At 39.2% G+C, this 25,887-nt stretch overlaps 2 protein-coding genes across 3 annotated transcripts; one reads left to right on the top strand and one right to left on the bottom strand.

Moving 5' to 3' along the window:
* Window positions 1–518: 518 nt before the first annotated feature.
* UBE2Z (ubiquitin conjugating enzyme E2 Z) lies at window positions 519–15,975 on the bottom strand. Its single transcript, XM_063458888.1, has 7 exons — window positions 15,782–15,975; window positions 14,192–14,264; window positions 10,952–11,139; window positions 8,235–8,346; window positions 7,172–7,284; window positions 2,497–2,587; window positions 519–1,206 (listed from the first exon to the last, which is right to left on the bottom strand). The coding sequence occupies exons 1-7, from the start codon at window positions 15,973–15,975 to the stop codon at window positions 1,036–1,038; spliced, it is 942 nt and encodes a 313-aa protein (XP_063314958.1). The 3' UTR covers window positions 519–1,035.
* A 16-nt stretch (window positions 15,976–15,991) lies between these two features.
* On the top strand, window positions 15,992–25,218 carry LOC134614757 (THAP domain-containing protein 5-like). 2 transcript variants are annotated; one of them, XM_063458890.1, is made up of 3 exons: window positions 15,992–16,064; window positions 19,625–19,721; window positions 24,255–25,218. In XM_063458890.1, the coding sequence occupies exons 2-3, from the start codon at window positions 19,657–19,659 to the stop codon at window positions 24,799–24,801; spliced, it is 612 nt and encodes a 203-aa protein (XP_063314960.1). In that variant the 5' UTR covers window positions 15,992–16,064; window positions 19,625–19,656; the 3' UTR covers window positions 24,802–25,218. The 2 variants fall into 2 exon arrangements, with proteins under 2 accessions (XP_063314960.1, XP_063314959.1); XM_063458889.1 differs by lacking the exon at window positions 15,992–16,064 and adding an exon at window positions 16,172–16,274.
* The last annotated feature ends 669 nt before the right edge of the window (window positions 25,219–25,887 follow it).

The following is a 25,887-nucleotide window of genomic DNA, read 5'->3' as shown; positions in this document are numbered from 1 at the left end:
GTTTATAATTTTGTTCAGTGTGTGTGTGTGTGTATATATATATATATATATCAAAATAATATAGAGACAGGTTTTATACTTTTGATTATAATAACTTTTGTATTTTAAAGTGATAATCCACCATGGTCACTGAGCTGCAGTACTTGCATGATTTGTATACCAACAAAAAAATGTGATTTGCTGGTTCTTTATAACATTCTACTGAAAAGAACATTATGATTTACAGTGGACTATGTTACATCTACTAGTTTTTAGTGAAAAAGTATATTGATCAATATGGATTTTTGAAAAGCAAATTACACATTCTTGAAAAATAACTTGTGAACCTCGGCATTAAGCTCAGTACTAGCAGACATCTTAATCTAGGAAGCCAGACATGTTTTCAGCAAGTCCAACACTTTACTTTAACTCTATGCTTCACCAACATTCCTCTTATAAAACAAATCAAAATAATTAGAACTATACATTAACAAGTTTATACAAAAAAAAAGATATATGAAAAGAATGAAGTAAAAATATTAAAGCAGAAGTCTTGATTTATTCCTGTAGCAAACATGTGTACCATCTAAATAGACAAAGCCCAGTAGGTAAAAGAAAGTGCATTTTGTGGGGAAAGTAAATTAAAAAGATAGTGGCTTCTGTCAGATCTGAAACTTAAAATGGCATGTCACGTGTGGGGAAGATGCCGTGGCTGAGAACAGCTCTGTTCTCATAATGAAACTCTTTGGCTTCTCTGGCCAATAACTGTCCATTCACTGAAGGAGGTATCTCCGTACAATGTAAGCGCTGTCCTCGTGATACGCCCAGGAACCAGAGATCCTTGTCTCTCTATTATAAATCCCCCACAGGATGTCTCTCTTCTCTGTACGTCTAGGGAGCAGAGGATATCACTTGTTTCTGCCTCTAAACAGCAGCCAGAGCAACCTTACTTTGTGTTACACAAAGTCTTTTCATGTCAAGAGCAGTCCATGATACTTGGATAACGTTACGGTCTGTGGCTCTGCCACCAACCAAACATTTACATTCCTATGATTTTTAAGGGTTTGAGCTTCCCTGTGTGTCTGTTTCTGTCTCAGATGAACTGGAATCAGAGTCTATGTCCAATGCTTGCCGCTGGTGTTTCTCCCGCACTTTCTGCTGAATAGTTTGCAGGCGGCTGAGCAGAGACTGATAGTCAAAGTGGCCACGTTTTTCACCAAACGGGTCCTGAAAAGAACAAACAAAACAAATCCTGAAATGTCTAGCATGCAGAAAAACGACTATTTATATGGGTGCCTTACCACACCAATAGCAAAATCTATGCTATTAGTTTTCTTCTGTAAATAAAAACAAGCTAGTCTTTGGCAAGTGACATCCGTAAACTGGATCTTTCACTTACAGAGTTGCTTTCCTCTGGGGTTTTGGGTGACGTTGGACGTCCCCATACACAGTGTGAGGATGTCCAGCGTCAGGCAACCAAAAGTCCCTCTTGTGGCTGTCTGGTAGATAGCCACTAGAGGTGGAGTTAACCCACCAAAGCTAATTATTGTAGATGGGACCTGGGACACTGCACCCAGACCGCTTTAATGAGCTGAGGTTGTCTGGGTGCCTATAATGTCCCTTTAAAAATAAATAATTTTGAAGATTTTGTTTCATGTATTAATTTGCAGACCATATAAATTAATCTAACCACACATTTTACTGACCACTGCTAGCCTGAGGGGTCCATGGCACACTTACCTGCGTTAAATTTCTACTTGCCAGGGCTACATTTTCACTTGACAATTGCTAGTGGAAATTTAGAGTCTGCCTCACAATATTGCAAGTGTCTGTGTGTACACGGTATTATGGAAAGAATTCCCGAGCTTTAAGCTTTAATGCACTTTATTTATCTTCAAACACACAAGCAAGCAGGAGCATCATGGGGCAAGTATGTAGCCGCATGGGAAACGCTATAGACGGATCTTTGCTTCCCCCCCCCCCTCTCTAATATCTTGACAGTGTTGGCAAGTTTTCCCATATCAGCTACTTTGCTTCAGATTTTCCATTTGTTTTGCAAATACCCGTGGCAATATTATCGCATTTCTATATGCTTATATCTGTTAGCAGTTTCGAAAATACAATGCATTTTAATCGGGAAAGAAATATTAACACATCACATTTGCCTCATTCTCTATCATATAGGCCAGTGGTTTCCAAACTAGTCCTCAGGGCACGCCTACCAGTCCAGGATTTAAGGATTTTCCAGTTGTGTATAAGGTGTTTTTAGAAGAATAAGATTTTTTTTTTATTTTTTTCAACACCTCAACGCAACTAGCTAATCTTTAAAATCTCGACTGGTAGGCAAGTCTTGATGACTGGTTTGGAAGCCACTGATAAAGGGGTTAAACAGTTGCTCCTTGCTGTGATTTTATTTCTTTTTAAAGATACAGGCGTCCACCTTTTCTGGTCTATGCTAGGTTATTGAAGGAGTAATGAAAAGGAAAAAAAAAAATAAAAAATCAAACCAAACCTTACCTGCATATTTTGTCCCTGTAGGTGAAATCTATCCTTGCAAACCACTTCATAAAAATCATAATAATCCATGAAAGATTTCTCCATGACACTCCTGAAAACAAAAAAAAATCAAGAAGTAAAAAATAACAAAAGAAAACTGAAATAGAAGCCTTTTTAGAAAATGGCATTCGTTTAATTCTCTGTAGCATGCATACTTCCACTTTGTGTTACTTGCAGAACCTTATCAATCTCAATCACATGGAAGGCCTCACGTTCTTTGTGCAGTCAATAATGGTGTAGAGCAGGCCTTAAATTCCAAGTCCTAAGCCACTAGCCATACCTTCAAAAGTTATTAACCACTGCAAGCCTGGAGGGTTGGCAGCCAGGAATTAAAGGAACATTGTAGGCACCCAGACCACTTCAGCTCTTTGAAGGGGTCTGGTGCTGTGACCCTTGTGCACTTAGTGCTGCAATGTTAGACATTACAGTTGGAGCTCTAAGTCTGCCCTCTGTGGCTGTCTAATAGACACCCATGAGGGCTTCCAGTCCGTTATCCGACGCTATACGTCCTCACAGACCTCTAGCGTCAGATTTTCCCCATAGGAAAGCATTAAATAATGCTTTCCTATGGGGAAGTCTAATGCGCACGTGGCCTATTGTGCCAGGAAAACGACTATACGTTTATAAAACGACTATGTTTTCCTGGCACTATAGGATCCCTTTAATTTATATGTGCCAAAGGCTTATGGAAATGTTAAGCTCTAGTGGAGGACTTGGTTCACTTGTTATTTTATTCCTTCTTTTATTGATGGATGTAGAGTATATAAATCATGCTTGTGTGCATACTCGAGACAAAAAAAAACAAAAAAACACCCACACAACTTTAACAAATGTACATAATTTTTTTGTTGTTTGTGTTTTTTAAATTGCCATGGGTTACACATTTTAGGTCAGAATACTTGAGTTGAAGGAGCTTTTAATTCACCTATTTTGTCTTATAATTTGCAAAATCCTGGTTAATAACTTTTGGGGAAAAAAACAATCATTAGAAAATAATCTCCCAAGAACGGACTCAAGATGAAAGCGTAAAAGAAACAAATAATAAAAACATACACTCCAAAGAAGGTATGCCTCAGTGTTTGGCCAACAAAATAATAATGGGAATGATGTGAATGATAAAAGAAAAAAAACTCCCCCGCAAAACAACCTTGGAGAGAACTCTGTCGAAAACTAGACACATACAGGGAAGGACATATAATAAACAGAAAATATGATACAAAAGAAACAAAACAAAATAAGAAGGGAGGGAGGGAAAGGGAGAAGGAGAGAGAGAGAAAGGAACAAGGGAGGTCAAACCACGCATCCCCATTCCATGTGGGGAATAACAAACATAACATACTAAAACATGTACAATGCAGAATGTAACTAGACACAAACCCAGCGCCAATATGACAAATAATGACCAATAGTTCCTTTGTGGCTTAAATAATAACATCTAAGCCTCAATACGCCAGTGTTTACATTACTGTCTAGGAACACCACTAGTGGCAGTTACTTAAACTGCCACCAGAGGTGCTTCCTGGGTCAGTGCTGTACAAAGTGCAGCACTGATATTTAGTGTCTTTATGCCCTACATGGAGGAGGAGACAATAATTGACGCAGCAAGGTATTTTGCCTTGCTTGCGCAATAACTTCCCACTGCTTTCATATGGGAGAGCATTGGACTGGTAGAAACAGTCAATTTTGATAATCTCAGCCAAAGAGGTGGAGCAAGGTGTGGCCAACCACAACCGGCGTGGCCCTGAGAAAAAGAAAAAAAGGTCCTGTTAAAAAACGTTTAACTCTTCTTACAGGGGGGCAACCACCTAAATAGCACTATTAGAACTATAGCGTCAGGAGTGCATGTTTGTATTCATGACACTATAGTGTTCCTTTAAGATTTACTGGTTGTCGATTTTGGAATATGCATGTGCTTATAGGGACTTTCTTCCCTTAAGGCAACTGCATCCTAATTAAGGTGAGGAGTCCCTAGGAGAACATAATGTAAATCTCAGTGGAAGCAAATCACTGCCTCCCCATCAGTGAAATATGAAGGTGCTATGGCAAGGACCAGAACCAGCATAAATGGGCGCGCCAGGGACCAACTTCAGAATCAACCATTCAAAAGTGTTTTATGCTCTTGAAGTCGAGATGTGCCCAGTAGTTTTGAGGAAAGAGAGCCCCTTTAATATGTTACGTCATATAGCGCATATATATATATATATATTTTCAAACGATGGCTTTGATTTACTGAGCTTTCCAAATAATTCAATACTAGTAGAAAGAAAAAAAAAAAAAAAAAAACTTTCCAAATGATTCATCTACATGAGTCACCATTTAAGTCTGTGGGAGGTTTTTTTTTTTAGATAAATCATTTGGAAAGCTTTTTAAAATGGATTCCATATTTTTATATGTACTATGAACCTCTTCGATGCATTTTTCTGTACTGCTCTAAGTTTTATTTGCTGTTGAGAAGTACCTGTAAGTTCTGTCTAGACATTTTGTTCACATGCTGCAGGCGGAAAGTAATTACAATAAGGACAACTAATAAGCACTGTCATGAATTATTAATTTGTCTCATCAAGAAGAACATAAAAACGGGCAGCTCTAAAAGATGTAAGTGGTCATAATGTTTACCTTAGTACTATGACGTTTCAGCTCCTTCGAAGCCTTAAATCATGCATAAAATATAGAGACAGCCATCTGTATATTTATAGCATGGGGCAAATTAATCAATTTGTAAAAGAAAATGTGGTGTGAAGTGTCAGAAAGCCAAAATATGACATGGAATCAAAACATAGAACAAAGAGGAAAAGACTGATGTGGAGCTATATGTCCCATTATATGTGAATATATGGCGTAATTTGCTTATATTTGTATTTAGGCTAGCAGATAGTTTGTATATACTTTTGTTTTCATTTTGTTTATTTGTGGTTCTTATGTATACCATTTGATTTCTTTTGACTTATTTACATCAGTTTTGGTGGTGTCCGTTCGTGTGGACTGCATCCTGGGAGAGTGGATGGGTCGTTAGGAGAAACCAGAGTGCAGGTGGCTTGTTTCTTGTTAATTTGTCTTATCAGACAGCAGGAGTTTGACATATTGCTGGGCAGTATTATTTAAGCAACATAGCCATTTTAAAGTAAAAAAAAAAAAAAAGTTTTGCCATTAACTTGGAACTTTCTAAATGCTTCAAGAGACACCTCAGCCATGTTTTTCAAGACAGCTATTTATTCCACAGGTTGTGTAGGGTTTTTTTAAGGGTACACTCAGAGCACCAATACGACAAATGCATTTGACAGATTATCGCCTAATTAATATGCTGTAGTTTTTTTGTGTGTGCATCTTCAAATCCGTATAGTTTTGTGTAAAATGAAAAAAAATAAAAAGTTTTGCAGAATTCTGCACCATAAGCCTGGCTATTTAGTCACACCACCTCACACCAAAAAAAGATTACCTTATCAAATGTCAGCACACAGTTCAGCCACTGAGTAACCTGAACTATAAAGCAGCTTGTAATAGGAGAGGGCACCCAGGGAGTCTTAAGGATAGGATAAAATTAAAATAGGTACATTAAGAGCAGCTCCCTCTTTCTGGCATGAGCAGGCGTGGCTAAGGAGGCAGGCTTATGGTGCAGCATTTTGCTAAATATTTATGCATTACAGAGACACTATAAAAAACCATACTAATTAATCTCATTGAAGTGGTCTGGATGCAGTGTCCCAGACTGTTTAACCCTGCAATGTAAAACATGCAGTTTCTGATTACATTGCAGGGTTAACTGCACGTCTAGTGGCTGTCTTCCAGTGCCTAGCCGAGTTTTACTCCATTAACCAATGTTGGACATTATGTTCGCAGGTGGAGGAAACCTAACCTCCCTCAGCACTGAAAAGAAGTTAGAAAAGGGTTTTTAACCATTTAATTATCAACAAGGAGGTTTGAGACCTAGAGAATGGAACAGAGACACTATAGAGTTAGGTGATAGGAATACAGGTTAGTATTCCTAACCCTAATGTTGTATTGGTACCCATCGTGTCCCTTTAAATGACACATACCTCTACAGTTCACTTTAGTAGTTAAGTTGCCTAGAACAACCTAGCATGGTCCCCCAGCCTAAATCATTACCCTAACTCTTTTTCTCTTATCCTGTATTTAAGTTTATAATGCCCTGCTTTAGGCTGAGAGGAGGATGGGAGTGGCCATCAACAGACACCAGGTTAGAACTCAAACATTTACCAAGTGGTTTGACTACACTGGCAGGGGGTGAGGGTGGGCGTAAATGTGGTGGTTATGTTGACTGGAGAGTTCATTTAAAAAGAGGGACTGTCACCTTCACATTTTCTCCTACTCTCGTCAGATTAAAAAAACTTTTATAAATCTTTACAGACAAGTGTAACCAGTACCATGTGATTTGACAGCTTTGTATCGACATGAATCCAATTGTATTATTTTTAAATAAAATTGTAAAAGCAGAAAAAAACTGCAAACAAAATAGAAAATGCTTACTTATCGAATGAATGGTGAAATAATAGTTGCTATTCCTTTTGGCGAGAGGAGCATTTCTGATAACATATCTTTCGAATAAGATTTACTCAGTTTCTAATGTGGAATATTTTAAACATGTTCACAAGAATTCCTCCAGTGAATTTATACATACCGTAAGGCATCAGGACACTGACATTTTCCCTCAAGCATATCACAGACTGCCACTCGAATGGTCTCATGTCGAATGCACTCATTGTAATTCTTGCTGTCTCCTGTGTGTCTTTCCTTGAAAAAGAAATAAAATAAATACAGTCTAGAGCAATGGGAACCATTCTAGAATGGTACATTTTTTTATTTCTTATTCCTTTTAGTACAACAAACAGAGTTATTTACTAAAGTGTGGATTTAAAGTAAATTTCTAAATTAAAGGGCAAAATAACTTAAAGGAACACTATAGTCACCAGAACAACTACAACTCATTGTATTTGTTCTGGTGAACATAATCATGCCCTTCAGGATTTGTGTAGTAAACACTGTGATACCAGACAAAAGGCAGTGTTTACATTACAGCCTAGGGATACCTCCACTAGCCACTCCTCATATGGCTACTAGGGGTGCTTCCAGGGGCAGTGCTGCACCCTCCGCATGGAGACACTAAACTTCCCGCATACAGATGAAGATTGGCCAGGGTGGGCTTGGCTTGTGCTGGCTCAGCCCCTTATCTGCCTCCTTGACAGTATTAGCCGATCTAATGCTTTCCTATGGGAAAGCATTGTGATTGGCTTTTCTCAACACTTCTGATGATGCCAGCCAAACAGGCAGATCAGGGGCAGAGCCATCAGCAGCAGCAGACTGGAATAAAATAAGATATTACTATATTTAGGCGGGAAAGGGGGCTAGATGGCGTTTTTTTTACACTATAGGGTTAGGAATACATGTTTGTGTTCCTGATCCTATAGTGTTCCTTTAACTGAAGAAAAAATAAAGAAAAAAAAGAATAAGTGAGTCCTGCTTTCAGTTCAGACACTTTGTCTTTAAATATGAAATTAATTGTTCTCACTTTGTTTCAAATTAAAGCTCAAGGAAAACATTTTTACTTGCAGCAAAGCACAATCTAGTTTGTGTAATGGTAGGCAGGGGTTCGTTGGATTTGTATTTCAACTCAAGAACAATAGATAACCTGTCTCTACACTAGAGTCAACAGGCAAGTATATCATAATTTTCCAATTTGTTACCTGCTCAAATCCAGGCTCATTGTGATAAGGATTTTCCGTCATTAGGGACTGTATAGAGATGAGCACTGAAGACAGACTCTGAGCAGGACTCCAAGCAGGTCCAGTCCAGGTTCTAGTAATTGAATGAAATAAATTATATTATTGATTAAACCAAACATTGATTTCCAAGAGCTAGACACATTTATTTAGGCTTTTTCCAAAAATCTAATGAGCCATGTATCTCAGGCTAACAAATCCGAGTTTCATTATTAAAGGGACAGTTTAAGCACCAAAACTACAGCTTATTGTAGTTGTTTTGGTGCCTAGATGCTGTCTCAGCACTAGGATGAATGTAAGCACTGCTGTTTGTGAGAAACACAAATGTTTATATTTGTTAGTGATTGTGCCACTCAAATCACAAAGCTACTAGAGGCACTAACTGTCCAACGCTATAAATACATGAATGTATTTATAACAATAGATTAGAGTGTTCTTTTAAACTTATGCCAATATTTCACATTACAACATAAACACCCTGAGAAATATTTAAGAGGAATGGTAATTTCTCTAATATTTACACCATTGAATTAAACATCAAAAAATGCCCTATAACTTGTGTTAACCTTATTTTCCATGAGATGCTCAGTTTTCTTTTAAATTTATCTTAAAGTGACTTTCTTTGTATAATTTGGAAAGACACCCCAATCGTGACTTTGCTGTAGGGTTCATGGGAATGTGAATTATACTTACCTGAAGCTTTCTCTTGCGGCTGCTGACATGCTCTTCCTGAAGGACGTCTTCAGTTCCTGACGCTTTGACAAGGCTTAACAAAATGTAACTTTGTCTTTTTGTCAAGCTTGCCAAGTGTAGAAAAATACTAGGACAAAGGCGTTCCAACTTTGTCTTAGCATATCTGTTGACTGCACTGGAATTTCTGGGAAATTCTAACAAAGTCAATGAATTTCATAAATACTTTTTCTTTCTGAAGTATTCATTTTGTGTGGGAGGAGGGGGATTTACAGTGCAGCTTTACACATTTAGCAAATTACATAATTCAGACAAATAAAAGGCCCGGGGAAAACTGCCAAAGAAATAGAAACATTATATAGTTTCTCCTCTTCTCTATATGCTTTCTTGTCTGGCAGTGTGAACAGATAGAGAGGTATGGATTTCTACAGTTAATTTTATTTTTCACGGCACATACATATTTGTTAACTATAGGCATAGGCAAAAACCTGGAAAGTGACAGTTTGCCTTTAACTGTACTATTTAAAAGGACAGAATACTACTAGTAATACTACTGATGTACAGACACTCCTCACTTACCGACCAGGTTCCGTTCTTACGACCCGGTCGTCAAATGAATTGGTTGGTGAGGATGCGCTAGCGAGCATGTGCAAGAGAGTAGGTCTAAATTCAGGGGAATTCCCCGAACATAGACCAGTTCACTAGCGCAGGAAATCCCGCAAATCTATGTTCGGGGAAAATTCCCAGAACATAGACCAGCTCTCTAACGTGAGGAATTCCTTGAATCCCCACGCTAGAGAGCTGGTCGTAAGTAGGGATCGACCGATTATTGGTTTTACCGATATTATCGGCCGATATTTGGTATTTTCGGCAATATCGTTATCGGCCAATATAAATACCGATATTGCTGATAATACATACCAGGACCGCCGGGCCCATTACAAGCCCGGCGGTCCAGGAGGGGCCGGCAGCAAGCTGTGACTTACCTCCAAGCAGCTCCTCCAGTTCCCCAGTGTAAATCTTGCGGCCTGCGTGCCGTGTGGAGCGTTGCCATGGGTGGCCGCGGGTCTCGCTAGATTTACACTGGGGAGCTGCTTGGAGGTAAGTCACAGCTTGCTGCCGGCCCCACCACTGCTCAGTACATGCCACTGGACCACCAGGGACTGTCATATCCCCCCTCCCTGGCCAGGTAACAAGCAGGGAGGGGGGACTAAAAATAAAAAAAAACCATAGATATTAAACATTAAAAATAAAAAAATGCCCTCCCTCTCCCCTCATTTTACACAAATCACATCCCTTCAGGAAAACACACACACTACACACTCTGTATATAATGCAGAGTGTGTATATAATGAAATGTAGTGTGTGTGTATATAATGTACACACTACATTATACACACACACACACACACTGTATTCATTATATACACACAAACTGTATTCATTATATATACACACACACACTATTCAAACACTGCATTCGCTATACGCACACTACACACACTGCGTTCGCTATACGCACACTACACACACTGCGTTCGCTATACGCACACTACACACACTGCGTTCGCTATACGCACACTACACACACTGCGTTCGCTATACGCACACCACACACTACGCATTCATTATATACACACTACACAAACAATCACTGCATTAACTATACACACACACTACACAAACACACCCTGCATTCATTATATACACACTACACAAATACACACAGCTCCACTGTAAGCACACTGCATCCATTTACCTTTAGAAATATTTTATTTTTTTCAAAATGGTAAATGCACAGAATATCGGCAAGTTATCGGCTATCGGCCTGAAAGTTAACAGATTATCGGTATCGGCTCTAAAGAAAATCAATAACGGTCAATCCCTAGTCGTAAGTGCGAGCCGTCGTAAAACAGGTAGGTCGTAAAGTGAGGACCACCTGTAATGGACTAAAATGTATGTAAAAGATTAGTGAAAATGCAAAAACGTACCCTAGAATACTCAAGCATACTTTGCCATTCCGGTAGAAATTAGGGTTAAATCTCACGGTGTTGTTTCCCGTTGTCATCAGTTTGACTCTAGGTGGGTGGATTGGGTAATCTGGAGGGCACCGAAACAGGAACAAGAAGAAACCTCCTTCATAAGGCGTATCAAATGGGCCTGTGATGAGAGCATGAATCTGCAAAATAAGAGCCTTACTGACTCACTAATGATCAATGATAGTCCCATATGAACTAAACCACCACACTTAAAACTGCTTAACTAGAACTATACAATGTATTACAGAACGGTTAGTGCCATGAAAATTTAGGCCAAATTACCAAAAAACTATTTTAGACAGTACTTTGCTTTTAAGGAACACCTCTACACCTCTGGCATAACTCAGACAGAGAGTTCCTGGGGGGGGGGGCACCCTGGCACCATGAATATTACAACATGCTGGAGTGGTTATAGAGCTTGAACTTCCTTTTAGAAGAAATGGGGAAATTAAAGACTTTGACAACACTCACTATGATTTACAGCTAAACATAATAAAATACAGAAATATTAACCATCAATTTTACTTCAAGGAACACTCCATGGTGCTTTAAAAAAAAAAAAAAAAAAAAAAAAGTTTAGTAGATATACCCCAAATGGATGCATGCGTGCATTCATTGGTAATATATCTTAAAAGAGTTTGCACAATCTACAGTTCTTCTTAACTGCACGCTTTGTAAGTGCTTACCTTTTCCTGAAAGAGACTTTTAGTCTCTTCACATCAAAATAATCTATCGAATGCTTCTCACCGAGATATCTAAAGCCATCTCATCATGCGTGCTCACTGCACACCATTCAGAAAGAATGCTTTTCTGCTCTTATTTCTGTGAGTAAGAATGCGAGGGGTATCTGGTTTTGTGGGTGCGGAGTGGTTCTTTAAAGGGGCTTTGTCACTTTCTTGGGTCTTTGCAATATTTAGTAAAAAAAAAACAATTGTAAATTGCGATGGCTGTGGGGTGCAGAGAAAGGTATGTTTTACTTACCTCAAGCTGTCTCTTGTGACCGCCACCATCTACTTCAGCGGGATCCTCTTTAGCTTCTGGCGCTTCATCTGCTAGGAGCCCACATTAATGCTGTACTCTCATGCATGCCCAAGAGTACAACACTGATGTCTTTGGAGGGTCCCACAAGAATATTTTTCTCAATGTATATGGGAGCAATTTCAGGTAAGTGAAATATTTTCATTACAGGGTCACTTTAATGCTCAGTGCTAAAGTTATAATTTCCTTGTCTATTTATGTATTGTATTTACTTGTCTAACTACACTGCGTGCAGAATTATTAGGCAAATGAGTATTTTGACCACATCATCCTCTTTATGCATGTTGTCTTACTCCAAGCTGTATAGGCTCGAAAGCCTACTACCAATTAAGCATATTAGGTGATGTGCATCTCTGTAATGAGAAGGGGTGTGGTCTAATGACATCAACACCCTATATCAGGTGTGCATAATTATTAGGCAACCTCCTTTCCTTTGGCAAAATGGGTCAAAAGAAGGACTTGACAGGCTCAGAAAAGTCAAAAATAGTGAGATATCTTGCAGAGGGATGCAGCACTCTTAAAATTGCAAAGCTTCTGAAGCGTGATCATCGAACAATCAAGCGTTTCATTCAAAATAGTCAACAGGGTCGCAAGAAACGTGTGGAGAAACCAAGGCGCAAAATAACTGCCCATGAACTGAGAAAAGTCAAGCGTGCAGCTGCCAAGATGCCACTTGCCACCAGTTTGGCCATATATCAGAGCTGCAACATCACTGGAGTGCCCAAAAGCACAAGGTGTGCAATACTCAGAGACATGGCCAAGGTAAGAAAGGCTGAAAGACGACCACCACTGAACAAGACACACAAGCTGAAACGTCAAGACTGGGCCATGAAATATCTCAAGACTGATTTTTCTAAGGTTTTATGGACTGATGAAATGAGAGTGAGTCTTGATGGGCCAGATGGATGGATTGGTAAAGGGCAGAGAGCTCCAGTCCGACTCAGACGCCAGCAAGGTGGAGTACTGGTTTGGGCTGGTATCATCAAAGATGAGCTTGTGGGGCCTTTTCGGGTTGAGGATGGAGTCAAGCTCAACTCCCAGTCCTACTGCCAGTTTCTGGAAGACACCTTCTTCAAGCAGTGGTACAGGAAGAAGTCTGCATCCTTCAAGAAAAACATGATTTTCATGCAGGACAATGCTCCATCACACGCGTCCAAGTACTCCACAGCGTGGCTGGCAAGAAAGGGTATAAAAGAAGAAAATCTAATGACATGGCCTCCTTGTTCACCTGATCTGAACCCCATTGAGAACCTGTGGTCCATTATCAAATGTGAGATTTACAAGGAGGGAAAACAGTACACCTCTCTGAACAGTGTCTGGGAGGCTGTGGTTGCTGCTGCACACAATGTTGATGGTGAACAGATCAAAACACTGACAGAATCCATGGATGGCAGGCTTTTGAGTGTCCTTGCAAAGAAAGGTGGCTATATTAGTCACTGATTTGTTTTTGTTATGTTTTTGAATGTCAGAAATGTATATTTGTGAATGTTGAGATGTTATATTGGTTTCACTGGTAAAAATAAATAATTTAAATGGGTATATATTTGTTTTTTGTTAAGTTGCCTAATAATTATGCACAGTAATAGTCACCTGCACACACAGATATCCCCCTAAAATAGCTATAACTAAAAACAAACTAAAAACTACTTCCAAAAATATTCAGCTTTGATATTAATGAGTTTTTTGGGTTCATTGAGAACATGGTTGTTGTTCAATAATAAAATTAATCCTCAAAAATACAACTTGCCTAATAATTCTGCACTCCCTGTATGTCTTGTATTGTCTTTAGGACATACAGTCACTATAACGGATATGGAGATTAGAGCTCTGAAAATTCAAATTGTTACTATAGAATATAAGTATTATTAGTTATTTCTGGAATTCAAAAGGACATAAAATTGCTGGCCAAAACAGCCGAACTGAAAACATGGATGATTTGACGATTTTTTGCAATTCATCTATTTGATCGAATATTTGCATTTCACTTTAAATTATCAACAATACACCTTTTAGTGCACGGCCTGAGCTGTATATATATCTGAATGGTAAAAGCATTCACAACTCTAAGAATTATATGAATAACTTTTTTAATCAATGCCATCACACAAGGACACCCATCCATCTTACACAGTTACAGGTATCTATTATATTTACCTTTGTCATGTCATGAGGATCTGGCACCACAACCATTCCTGGGGGAGGTTCTTTATAAATAGTCATGATATCACTACAGGATGAAAAAGAACACAAGACAATGATTTATTGCTGCAAAGAGAGAATACAAAGTAAAACCAGAACTGTACTGTGAATCAAAGAAAAGTGTATGGTACTCACCACCCTATTTAACATACACATCATTAATGTCATGAATGCTATAAAGAACTTTGTATTTGTCCTTATTAATACATTGTAAAAGATTTATCATTTATATTAATTTATTCTGAGTCATATGTTGTGTAAATTAAACTATAAAATATTATACTGAAGGTCACATACTTCACATTTGTAAAAATGTATGGATTCAAATAGAAATCTACACTCTTATAAAGTGGGACACTATAGTCACCAAAACAACTTTAGCTTAAAGGACCACAATAGTGCCAGGAAAACATACTCGTTTTCCTGGCACTATAGTGCCCTGAGGGTGCCCCCACCCTCAGGGACCCCCTCCCGCCGGGTGCTGGGGAGAGTAAAGGGTTAAAACTTACCTTTATTCCAGCACCGGGCGGGGAGCTCTCCTCCGCCTCTCCGCCTCCGATCCTCCCTTTCGGCTGAATGCGCATGCGCGGCAAGAGCTGCGCGCGCATTCAGCCGGTCTCACAGGAAAGCATTTACAATGCTTTCCTATGGACGCTTGCGTGCTCTCACTCATTTTACAGTGTGAATCATGCAAGCGCCTCTAGCGGCTGTCAATGAGACAGCCACTAGAGGATTTGGAGGCTGGATTAACCCTATTATAAACATAGCAGTTTCTCTGATAAAAAAAAAAAAAAAAAGGGTTAGTCCTAGAGGGACCGGGCACCCAGACCACCGCATTAAGCTGAAGTGGTCTGGGTGCCTAGAGTGGTCCTTTAATTAATATGTTTTTGTCTATAGATCATGCAGTCTCACTGCTCAATTCTGTTTTCCTGCTGGCTGTGTCAATCACAGCCAGGGGAGGTGGTGCCAGGGCTGCATAAACAGAAACAAACAGAGATTTAACTCCTAAATGAAAGTGAACTGAGCAGTGAAACTAAAGAGGAAGAATCTAAACACAAAAAACTGGTACATTAAGCTAAAGTTGTTTTGGGGACTTTAAAAGGTCAATATAGCCAAACTGTAAAAATTGTCAAGTCATTTTTGCTTCCATTTTGTCTACTTTGGCTTTAAATTTCACTTTGAATTCTCGACAATTCTCACTTTAATGAATAACCCTGTAAAGCGTATGAAAAAGCATAAGATGCCCATATATCACCCTGCCAATAAAATTATATATATATATATATATATATATATATATATATATATATAGCAGGGTGATATATGGGCCTCCTATGGTCGCTCTCTATCTATGCCCATATAATGTTTGTTTACTGAACCACGTTCTATAATTTAAAGTTGTGTTTTTGGCACTCCAGTATTCTTGGTCTATGTTGTTAGAGGCCTGTTGGGTACAAGGGAGCGGTAGTCCAGCAATACTGGCGATCCCACACACATTTCTATGGCCCTTATGTATGAATGCTGGGAGATAGGGCAGGACCCCACCGTTTAATGCGTAGCACACACTGAGTTGACGCCCTCTCGTTGTCCCAATCCGTGCTGGCTGTTGGGTCCCATACCGAGGAAGTGGCCAGGTGCGATGTACCAGGAGTCTGCAGGCCGCTGAGAGGAGACACCAACCCCACACCACCTACGGCTCCCGGTAGTATGATCGCTTCAGCCGCAGGACTCTCCGCCATTCCGTGTCACACTCACTTCCGGCAGCCCGGAGCAGCGAGATGACTGGCAAGAGAGACGCTCACTGTCATAGAGAGTTCGTCCTGGTCAGGTACTGTCCGCTCACTGCACCAGGAAGCAGTCAGTAAGGGAATTCTGAAGGCAAAACGAAAGTGTCATAGAGAGCTTAGAGGCTGGCTAGAGTGGCTGCTCTACCATAGAGATCAGTTACCAGGTTGCATATCCGGTGGCGGAGAGGTGTGCCCTGCTATCAGTGTCTCGCAGACCTGGCTCGCACAGACGACAAGTAGCCATTTTGTTGGTTTGTAATCTTTGCTTGTGTTTTTTTTAAATGATATTATTTGAATGTTTATCGCGTACAGGTTAATTATAGTTCAGCATTATAGCGTATTGTATTAAACAGCTTGAATAGAGCCACTCATTACACTGGAAGACTGCCACATTCACAGCAGTAATAGTAAGACACACTATTGCATTGAAGTTTATTCAATAAACCGTGAACTGTGGTGGATGGAAAGACAAATTGCAAATTTTAGACACAAATAAATCACTTGACATTGGAAAGGCTTCAGCAATTTTTGCACTTTGGCTTTTTTCTTTGGCCTATGTCTGCAGACTGAGTTTCAGTGTGTTGCAAGGCATTGTTTAGACATAACAAATACAAAAGTCTTTATTTTTATTCATTTTGCTAAAGTATGTAGCTTCAGCAGTTTTAAACTATATTTCCCTTGATGCTTAGTGAACTTCATGGATGGGTGTCCAGGAAGCACTGTCCAGATAAACGTAATAGTTTATATAGGTAGCCTAAATGTCATGGCCCATATTGTTTCTGCTGCAGGATTAAACTTTATTCAATAGAATCTGAATTGCATAGATTTGAGGCCAAAATAGCAGCACTGAAAACATAACTAACCATGCTCATTTATTGAACATTAATTATCCAGTCTGGGAGGTATGGGATCAGGAGTCGGGGCAGGGTGGACAGGCTGTTTGTAGAGTTGTTGAAATGCAACTTTAATGGTTCATTACAGTAGAATAAATGTGTTTGTACATCAAATTAATTGTGTGTGTGTGTGTGTGTGTGTGTGTGTATATGTGTATGTATGTGTGTATTACATACACTATTTGCTGACAGCCCATTAGTATTAGGAATACATGTTTGTACTCCCAATGCTGTGGTGTTCCTTTAAATTTACCTTTGTTCCAGCATCAGACTTGTCTCCTAACTGCAACCAGATTCTCCTTCAGTGAGATCATAACACTTGATTTTCTGTGTTCAATCAGATTGTAGAGAAGCAATAATGACACTTGGCACACATGCAACACCCTCTTTGATTCACTAATTCATTGCTTTTCTTTGAGAAACTTTGCCTGCTTTAAAGGGTTACTCCAAACACCATGACCACTTCAGTAATTTGAATGGTGCACGGAGTCTGTATATATACCTCCCAACTTCGGCCATCAACAAATCAAGATGGGATAATGGGACCAGGCCAGTGACACAATTGCATCACTGGCTCTGACCAAAAGGGGCAGACTTTCTACTGGCAGGTCATTCTGATGTGAATACTTTCCAGATGTGCTCTGCACTGAAACAGTGCTTACTGCAGGGTCTGCCCTGAATTGCCTTTCAGTGCTACCAGCAGAGTCTTAGTGCCCTGAACATAGTGTGAGCACTATAATGATGTGCGAGAGTTCCCTGGTGTCCCCAAAAGTGGTGCAGGACCTGAAAATTGTGACTCTCCTGCCGAAATGAGGACTGCTGGGAGACATGGGTATATGCATTGTTTCACTATGAAATGCTTAACATACAGATTTTAATCCCTTTGCTGCCAGATGTGTAGCTCCACCTCCAAGGGCCTCATTATTCCACCTGGAATGTTCAAACAGCTACTAGATGCATACTTGCAAAAACAGAATATTCAAGGATATAATCTTTCAATGTAGGGTAATAACTGCTTGATCCAAGGATAAATCTGACTGCCATTCTGGGGTCAAGAAGGATTTTTTCCCCTAGCTTGTTGCAAAATTGGAAGTGCTTCAAACTGTTTTTATTTTATTTTTTGGGGGGGTGTGTGGGGGGGGGGCGAGGGGTTGGCCTTCTTTTGGATCAACAGCAAAAAACAAATGTGAGGAAGGCTGAACTTGATGGACGCAAGTCTCTTTTCAGCTATGTAACTATGTAATAAGAGTTACAGGCTAATGTCAATTCTGTGCATAATTTTTATGCACAAACTTCTATTGATTGGCTAACGCTTTCATCCGAATGGTGGAGGGAATGATATCTGCATTTCTTCAAAGGCCAGCTGCATGTCACCAGACATGGAAGGTGACTTGGTGCCTGACTGGGACCCAGGTAAGAAGGCAAACATTGTAAAAGAGTTTACCCCACTATTGTGAAACAGAGCAAGTATACTCCTTACATCATAAACACTATAGTGGGCTGTAGCAGTTTTGATGCATGGAGAAATCCTTTAACATGCTTTTATTTCAGCAAGGTCTTAAATGAGAATTATGTTGGGAGATCCAAATGAGTGTAGACAATTAAAATACGAGTCAAAACTTTAATAACCACATGCATAATGAAACACTGACAACCCTTGTTAGTCAAAAAATATTATATATCTTCTTTTTTTGTGTGTGAAATGTTTATTGAAATTGAAGTTGTCACAGACAAAAACTTTACCAGTCAAGCAAACGTAGTACAAAGAAAGGCATAGCGCAACATTGTTCAATCCAATCATTAGTGCAGGTATCATTAGCTTTAAAAGGACACTATATTCACCAGAACTACTACAGTTTAATGTAGTTGTTCTGGTGTCTATAGCATGTCCCTGCAGGTTTTGTAATGTAAATGCTGCCTTTTCAGAGAAGGAGGGAGTTGAGAGGAAAGGAGTTTCAGGGTCTCGGGGATGTAGATCACAGCTCTAACCATCCAAAGTAGGATAGTTGGCAGGTCAAGGACTGTATAAGAGCTCCTGAAAGTCTGTCGTCATCATTGTGACAAACCATTGTACACATATCCCAGTATAGGTCTGATTGAGGGGAGAGGAGCCAAATATCAGCTCCTCTATCCTGGTAAACCAGAGACGCAATGAGGGCATAGCTAATTGTCAAGATTATATATGTTCCAGTCAATCTTGTTGTACCATTGTTGGGTCGGAGTGGTATATTTATCACTTGAGACATTCTACTACAATCACTTATTTAGGCACTTGAGTTTCATCAGCTTATCCCCACCTCCATGTTAAGATATGGGTCATCACATTTTTCTTTGGCTCAAGCCCCAGGTGTTTCTGGAACCTAACAAGGCCCCTGGTACCATGTTTTCCCTTGATTACCTTTTATGATGATCTCTAACATTGTTTTTGGGATGTGTATTTTGTGAGATAATGTATATCTTGTTTATGTTTGCAATCTAATTCAGTTTTTTTATTTGGTTTTAACTAACAAATGTGGGAATTAGTATTTTTTAAATATTGTCACACTTCTCATGTTATGTTTCCTGACATATATTATTTTTCCATGAGTAGCTTGTGCAAACACCCTATCAAACATTTGTAAAAAAAACATTTTTACAGAGTAATAAAACACTGATTCATATGCTATTATTTTCTTTGTTTTTTGTTTTGTTTTTTTAAAATCATTTAGATACATATTCCCTTGAGGACGAAAACACATAAATGACTTGTGCTGCGTGTGGTTGCAATAGTCGTTATTTAAAAGAAAGCGGCAAACAATTTTTCAGGTATATTTCTGATTGTTTGTTTATCTAATGCATTTTACTAAAAAGGTTAAAAATAAATTGATTATTCTAGCATAATTAGACTTTTGTTATCACTTATATTTTATAATACTTTTATGAAATGCATATACAATTCTTTAATACTTTTCTGAGTAAATTTGTCTGTTTTGATTGTATCGAGACATTTCCTTTACTGAGGGCATCTCCAAATCTCGTAAGACGCATTTAAACTTTGTTTCTGAAAAGCCTTGCTCAGGTATCTAGTGTATCAATAGTTCACCTTGTGATAATCTGACATTGTTTAAATTCCAGTTTGTTTTTAGTGACATTTTAGTGCTCAGTATGGTAAACCTGTAGAGAGCTAAAGAATGTTCTATACTTAAAGCGGCACTGTCATGTCGAACTGACCTTTCTTTTATTGTTTTTTTCTTCCTCTCTTAGAATCTGTTCTTCTTTTCTTTATTTCGAAGGTTATGTAGGGATTACTTTGTTTTATGTATTTTTTTGTACACTTGATTCTATTAGACTAAAGGAACAGCTTAAGTCAGCTCCATTTCCTGTGTCAAGTACTTTGACACAGGAAATGGAGCTGACATACTTTTTATGACACAGGAACTTTGTCTGATACAGGAAATGGAGATGACAAAAGCTCCTCCCTGGGTCAGAGAAAGTCAGGCTTAGGAAAAATACATAAGACAAAGTAGTCCCTACTTCATCTTCTGTTTTAAAGAAAAGTAGATCAGAAAAGAAAAACAGATTCTGAGAGAGGAAGAGAAGTGGACACAATAAGAGAAAGGTAAGTTCGGCGTGACATTACCACTTTAATACTCCCGAAAGAGGGGAAGGTCCCATGTCAATGCTCCAGTTAAAGGCCCATCTCATTGCTGAATATGGGCCTCGCTTTACCAAGGTCCTTTCCATGCGCATGCAGAGGGTTGTTCCAGATCTGGTCCACCCAGATCAATCAAAAAGTCCTCATTTGGGTAGACTGGACTTTCCTCATGGTGACAGTAACCCACCTGGGTTTTGGTAAGGCAGGACTTGACAAATCCCAAGTCGAACTGGCGACTAGGAATATTGTCCTGGAGCCTGGGTGTTTGTCAGCCTAAGGGAGCACGAAGGCGGCTGGCTGGCTGGGGTCGCGTGGAGCCGGGCTGCGAGGTAGCAGAAATCTTACTGCGCTTATTGCTCTGCTCCCTCACGCAGCTTGCTGTGGTGCCATGAACCTGAATATGAACTCACTCAGGCCTCGGAATCAATAAACAGTGTGGAGGGAGCAGAGCATGAAGATTACACAAGCCCCATTGGACCCCAGGGAAAGAATCCACTCCAGCTCTCCCAAAGGTAGGGAGTCTGGGTGGACATAAATAAAAATGTGTGAGTCTGTCAGTGAGTGTGCCTGTCAGTATCTGTGTGTGTGTCTGTCTGAGTGTGTATGTGAGTCTTTAATATTAATTGGACCCTGGGCAAGAATTTACCTGGGCCCCCTGGGTCCTGCCTTCCCACACCCTAGCATGCAATCACACCCTCCACCACAACACACACAAAAATGTGCAGTGCATGAGTATATAACAGCCAACCCACTGCTTTCCCATATGAAAGCATTGGGAGGCTATTGCGCATGCGTGGCAAAACACTGCGGTGCACCAATCAGCATCTCCTCATCGAGATGCATTGAATAAATGCATTTCGCATAAGTATTCAGCGTGAATGCCAGTGCTGCACGTTGTGCAACACTGGACTAGGAAGCACTTCTAGTGGCCGTTTGATGAGTGGCCACTAGAGGTATTCCTAGGCAGTATTGTAAATACTGCTTTATTTTCTGAAAAGGCAGTGCTTACATTAAAAAGCTTGCAAAGACATGCTATAGACACCAGAACTACTATGTTTAGCTGTTGTGGTTCTGGTGACTGTAGTGCCCCTTAAATATAAAGAAAAAATGAATCCGCACAAATGGATGAAATAAAATGTCTGTATCATTATTTAAAAAATTATTTAAATAAATAAAATATGCACATTCCTAGCTTGATTTTAGGCACAACGTCTGACACAAACATTTTGTACTTTGCAGATTACTTTGTATATGTATAAAAAAATATATATAAAAAGTAATATGTAAAATACAAAATTTTATATTTTTTTATTTATTCATATACAGATTGTCTAATACTGCCCCTCACCCCCTCCAACCAGCACCGATATTCGCACAAATATATGAAATAAAATGGCTGTATCATTATTCTAAAAATTAAAAAAGCACAACTTCTGACACAAATACTTTGTATTTTACAGATTACTTTTATTTTTGTAAACAATGTGTAGATAGATAGTACAGTACTAACCCCGCCCCCCAACTCCCTCTTCTCCAACCACCCAGCCCCTTTACCCCCATAAAACAACCAAGTAATTTATCTTCAGTGATTTACTGTAATTTAAATACTTACAGTTCTGAAGACAGCAGGCTCAGGGATCAGTGCTCTGGGGCCTGGGCTCAGGGTTCATGGTGTGCGGCGCCGCTCTGCAATTGGGGGAGACCGGGCTCGCCATAGTGTTGCCGCAACTCCGCCTCTGCTTGACATCATGGTAACACGCGTAAACATTAGACAGGGGAGGTCAGGAGGAGGCGCAAGTAAGTCTTTCAACTCCTTCACTATGCGCGATGCCTCTCGCATAGTGAAGGACTCGGGAGGGAAAAAAAATATGTAACATATTATTGTGGGCATCGGGGCTCAAGAGGCAGCTGCCTTCGGCCCCCCCAGGAACAACTGGGCCCGGAGCAGCTGCCCCTCTTGCCCTGCGTTAAAGACGGCCCTGGTCCTCACTGAGTGTGAGTGAGGAGAGGAAGCAGTAGGAAGGGGGCGGAGCTAAATATCGATCTGAGAGGATCTCCCAGATTTGCAACTGTGTATCTCTCCCCACTCTGCCTGTCTCAGGGAGCATGGGGAGAGATACCTGCAGATCTGGGAGAGCCATTCAGAGTTCCATCAGACAGAAATACCGGCCACTGCATTGCCGGTATTCCTGCAATACCGGCACCGGCCACACAGCCCCAAATACCAGTCAGATGGCAACCCTAGATATAGCAATAAGCAACCAGGAAGCATATATAATATGTACATGTTATGTTCTCCAATGTACAACAACTGCCTGGCAACACTTTAAATTTATTTGATAATATTAAATGAATTCTGCAACTTATGGACCAAACGCCCTAAAAATACTTTGCAGAACATGGGCTATATACACCCAAGTGTATTGCCCATGTTGTGCCAATTGGATTGACCTCCAGGAGAAGATTAGATCCATGGTGTGTGTCCTGTATTTCTTTATGAAATACAAGTACACACATTGATTGTATTGGACCAAAAATAACTACAGAAAATACTTTTTATTATTATTATTATAATAATATAATTAGTCTATTTTTCAGCTAATGTCATTATATCTGTCATCTTTATACATTAAGCATTTTTTTTTTTACTTACTGAATATATACTCAGCTTTTTCTCCTAACAGAATTTATTTGGAAACTAAACTTATTTTTTAAGATTCTGTGAAAAGGTTTATCTATAGCATCCAGTACAAACACTAAAAAAATAATGTATTATTATCATCATATGTATTAGCAGCTGATAGGATTTGTCAATCCAGTTAATTTTAAAAAAAGGACGACTACAGTAGCCATGCCAAACCGCAAGGGAATCCAGGCTTGAAATGTTTTTCCCCCGAGACATCTGTTTCCTCCACTGCCCACCCCGAGGAAGAGAGTCCACATTTTGCTTTTCCTAGTGGAAGTGAGCAAAATCATCTGTATTAGTGTCACAGATCTCCCTTCACCTTCTCGCTCAGGTGGAGCCGTGGCAGATTTCTCAGTGATAATGCCGTGCTCCAGTGACTGAAGATTGACAAGGGAGTAGAGGAAGTGAGATTAGTGCTACAGGAGGCCCCCGTTTCAATGCTACCTTTAACTAGTTTTAGGGTGGGTGCAGTGTCATTGGTTCTATTGAGACTTGGGATCTAAATGTCATTCAGAAACCCCTCCCCAATCTCTATTATTTTAAGGCAGGTAACAGGATGTATTATCCCACTAGATGTGCATTTTCTCGTGATAATGGATAACTTGCTTTCCTGTCACTTGTGAAATATATTTTTATGATCCTGTCAAGGTTTATTTTGTTTTGTTAATATTTCAGATAAGCAGCTGAAAAATCCTGATGTGGTAGATTGTTTTCTCTGTCAAGTATGCATGATGGAAATTCTGCAGAAATATCTCTTTGTCTTTGTTTATTTGAAAGGAGAGATCGCATGCCAACGCAATGGGCAAAGCAGCAATCCTTTTTACCAAAAATACGTTTCTTTATGTTTTTTTTCTCTTCTTTAAAAAAAAAAGTGAATTTCCAGACTCTAAGAATAATTTACTAGATTAAATGTTTGAGGAGTTTGTTCCTTCTTCAAGAAGCAGAGTTAAATTATTAAATAATGTAACTCAATAAAAGTGTAATTCAATGTAATTATAATCTTTTTTGTTTTTGTCAGCTTTCCTATCAAAGATCGTGATCGTTTTGAAAAATGGATTGCTTCATTTCAACATAGAAACTGGAAACCATCTGATACCCTCTGTAGTGACCATTTTACGGAAAATGACTTCACTTTGCTCCCAGGAACATTGGTTCCTTGCCTCCGAACAGACGCGGTGCCTTCTGTCTTCAGTGTATTGCCAGATAATGATAAAAAGCTTATTTTAAAAAGAAGAAATCCAAAGAAGATCCAAAAATCACAAGAAAAAAGCTGCAATGCAATAAACTCTGACGACAAGCTTCCGAACTCCGAAGCGAGCAGTCCCGGTGACCATGTTGATCACAACTACTCTGTTGCATGCAGTGAAACTGAAAATGACATTCCTTTTTCAAGTCTAAACCCTGGTATCATGAAACTGAAGCGGAAAATAAGACGTTTAACACGCCGTGCACAGAGACAGAAATATAAAATACAAACCATGAAGGAACAAGTGAAGAAATTAAAACGAAATAATCTGATGAGTAAACAAACATGGAATTCGGTGCTAATAGTTGAGGATTTTTAGCAATGCTTTAAAAGCTAACAGGTTTGTGACAATAATGTCTTTTTTTTCTTTTTCTTTTTACCCCTACAATGTTCAATAATGCAGGTTTCCCTGTCTCCCCCCCTCCCCCCCCTCCCATAGTTCACTATCATAATGATATAATGATGACAGTTTAACAACACACAAGAAAACAGACATAGAAGGCTCAAGTGGTACATTTCTACCAAATCTTTCAAATACAAAACCGTAACTTTCAAAAATAAGGTTTAAAAACAATTGTTAAATAAAATAAGAACAGCATAAAGGGACATATGTAATAATAGTTCATATATAGTGTTTTTCTCCGCCTCACAGCGCCACCCACGTTTTTCAGAACTCTTTGTCGAATTGAGTCTGCTTTGCTCCATTCTGTCAATAAACCAAAAATGTTACAAGGCAGCTAACTGCAGAGTCTTTTATTTCTTTTTATTGTTCTGCCCTGGATAATTCCAAAATAATACATTATGTAAGTTAGGTTAAAGTTTATACTACGTGTTTTTTTTTTTTTTGTTTGTTTTTTTATTATACTTTTCTGTTTAATCAGTGAATCATGGCTATATCAAATAGTCGTTCTCAGACTTCAGAGAGTTATATATTTTTTTTTTTTTTTTATTTCAATTTCAATTTATTCATGCCTTTATTCGCAGCCTTTTTCCATGGACAGTGCATCATCTATATAGATCGGCTCCATATTTATTTGGCACAGTGACACTGGAAAAGTTCAGTGAGAATTAACGTGAATTCACAGTGAATATCAATTTTTAAGGTCAAAATTGTTTAACTGAAAAACAACCCCAATGCAGCAATTCTTTCATCTAGCTACTCAAACTGTTAAATTTTTCAATTGAGATTCAGTTTTAGGAAAATAGGTGCACAGACATGCATTCTGTACCGGTTCTCCATATAAAATCTGCTGTTACATATCACCCATTATCCACCAAGAACATCTAATTTATTATAGAATTTACAAAAACAATGTTTGTGTGGGGTAAATTCCTGGACTAAATAATACTGTGATCACCAATCTTCTCCTCTTAGGAAAAAGTGTATGTTTTACCCATATTGTGC

The sequence above is a fragment of the Pelobates fuscus genome, chromosome 6 (assembly GCF_036172605.1).
Source record: "Pelobates fuscus isolate aPelFus1 chromosome 6, aPelFus1.pri, whole genome shotgun sequence".
NCBI classification, from domain to species: domain Eukaryota; kingdom Metazoa; phylum Chordata; class Amphibia; order Anura; family Pelobatidae; genus Pelobates; species Pelobates fuscus.
The sequence above is the reverse complement of the archived record's forward strand: the minus strand, read 5'-3'. Positions and strand labels throughout refer to the sequence as shown.

Excerpts from the sequence above, each read along its gene's own strand:
- UBE2Z (XM_063458888.1), bottom strand. The coding sequence starts at position 15,975 with ATGGCGGAGAGTCCTGCGGCTGAAGCGATCATACTACCGGGAGCCGTA. Across the intron at positions 14,265-15,781 it reads TGTGTGCTACGCATTAAACG|TGATATCATGACTATTTATA; the intron begins GTGGGGTCCTGC and ends TTCATCCTGTAG. Across the intron at positions 2,588-7,171 it reads CAGTGTCCTGATGCCTTACG|GAGTGTCATGGAGAAATCTT; the intron begins GTATGTATAAAT and ends TTTTGTTTTCAG.
- LOC134614757 (XM_063458890.1), top strand. The coding sequence starts at position 19,657 with ATGACTTGTGCTGCGTGTGGTTGCAATAGTCGTTATTTAAAAGAAAGC. Across the intron at positions 19,722-24,254 it reads AGCGGCAAACAATTTTTCAG|CTTTCCTATCAAAGATCGTG; the intron begins GTATATTTCTGA and ends TGTTTTTGTCAG.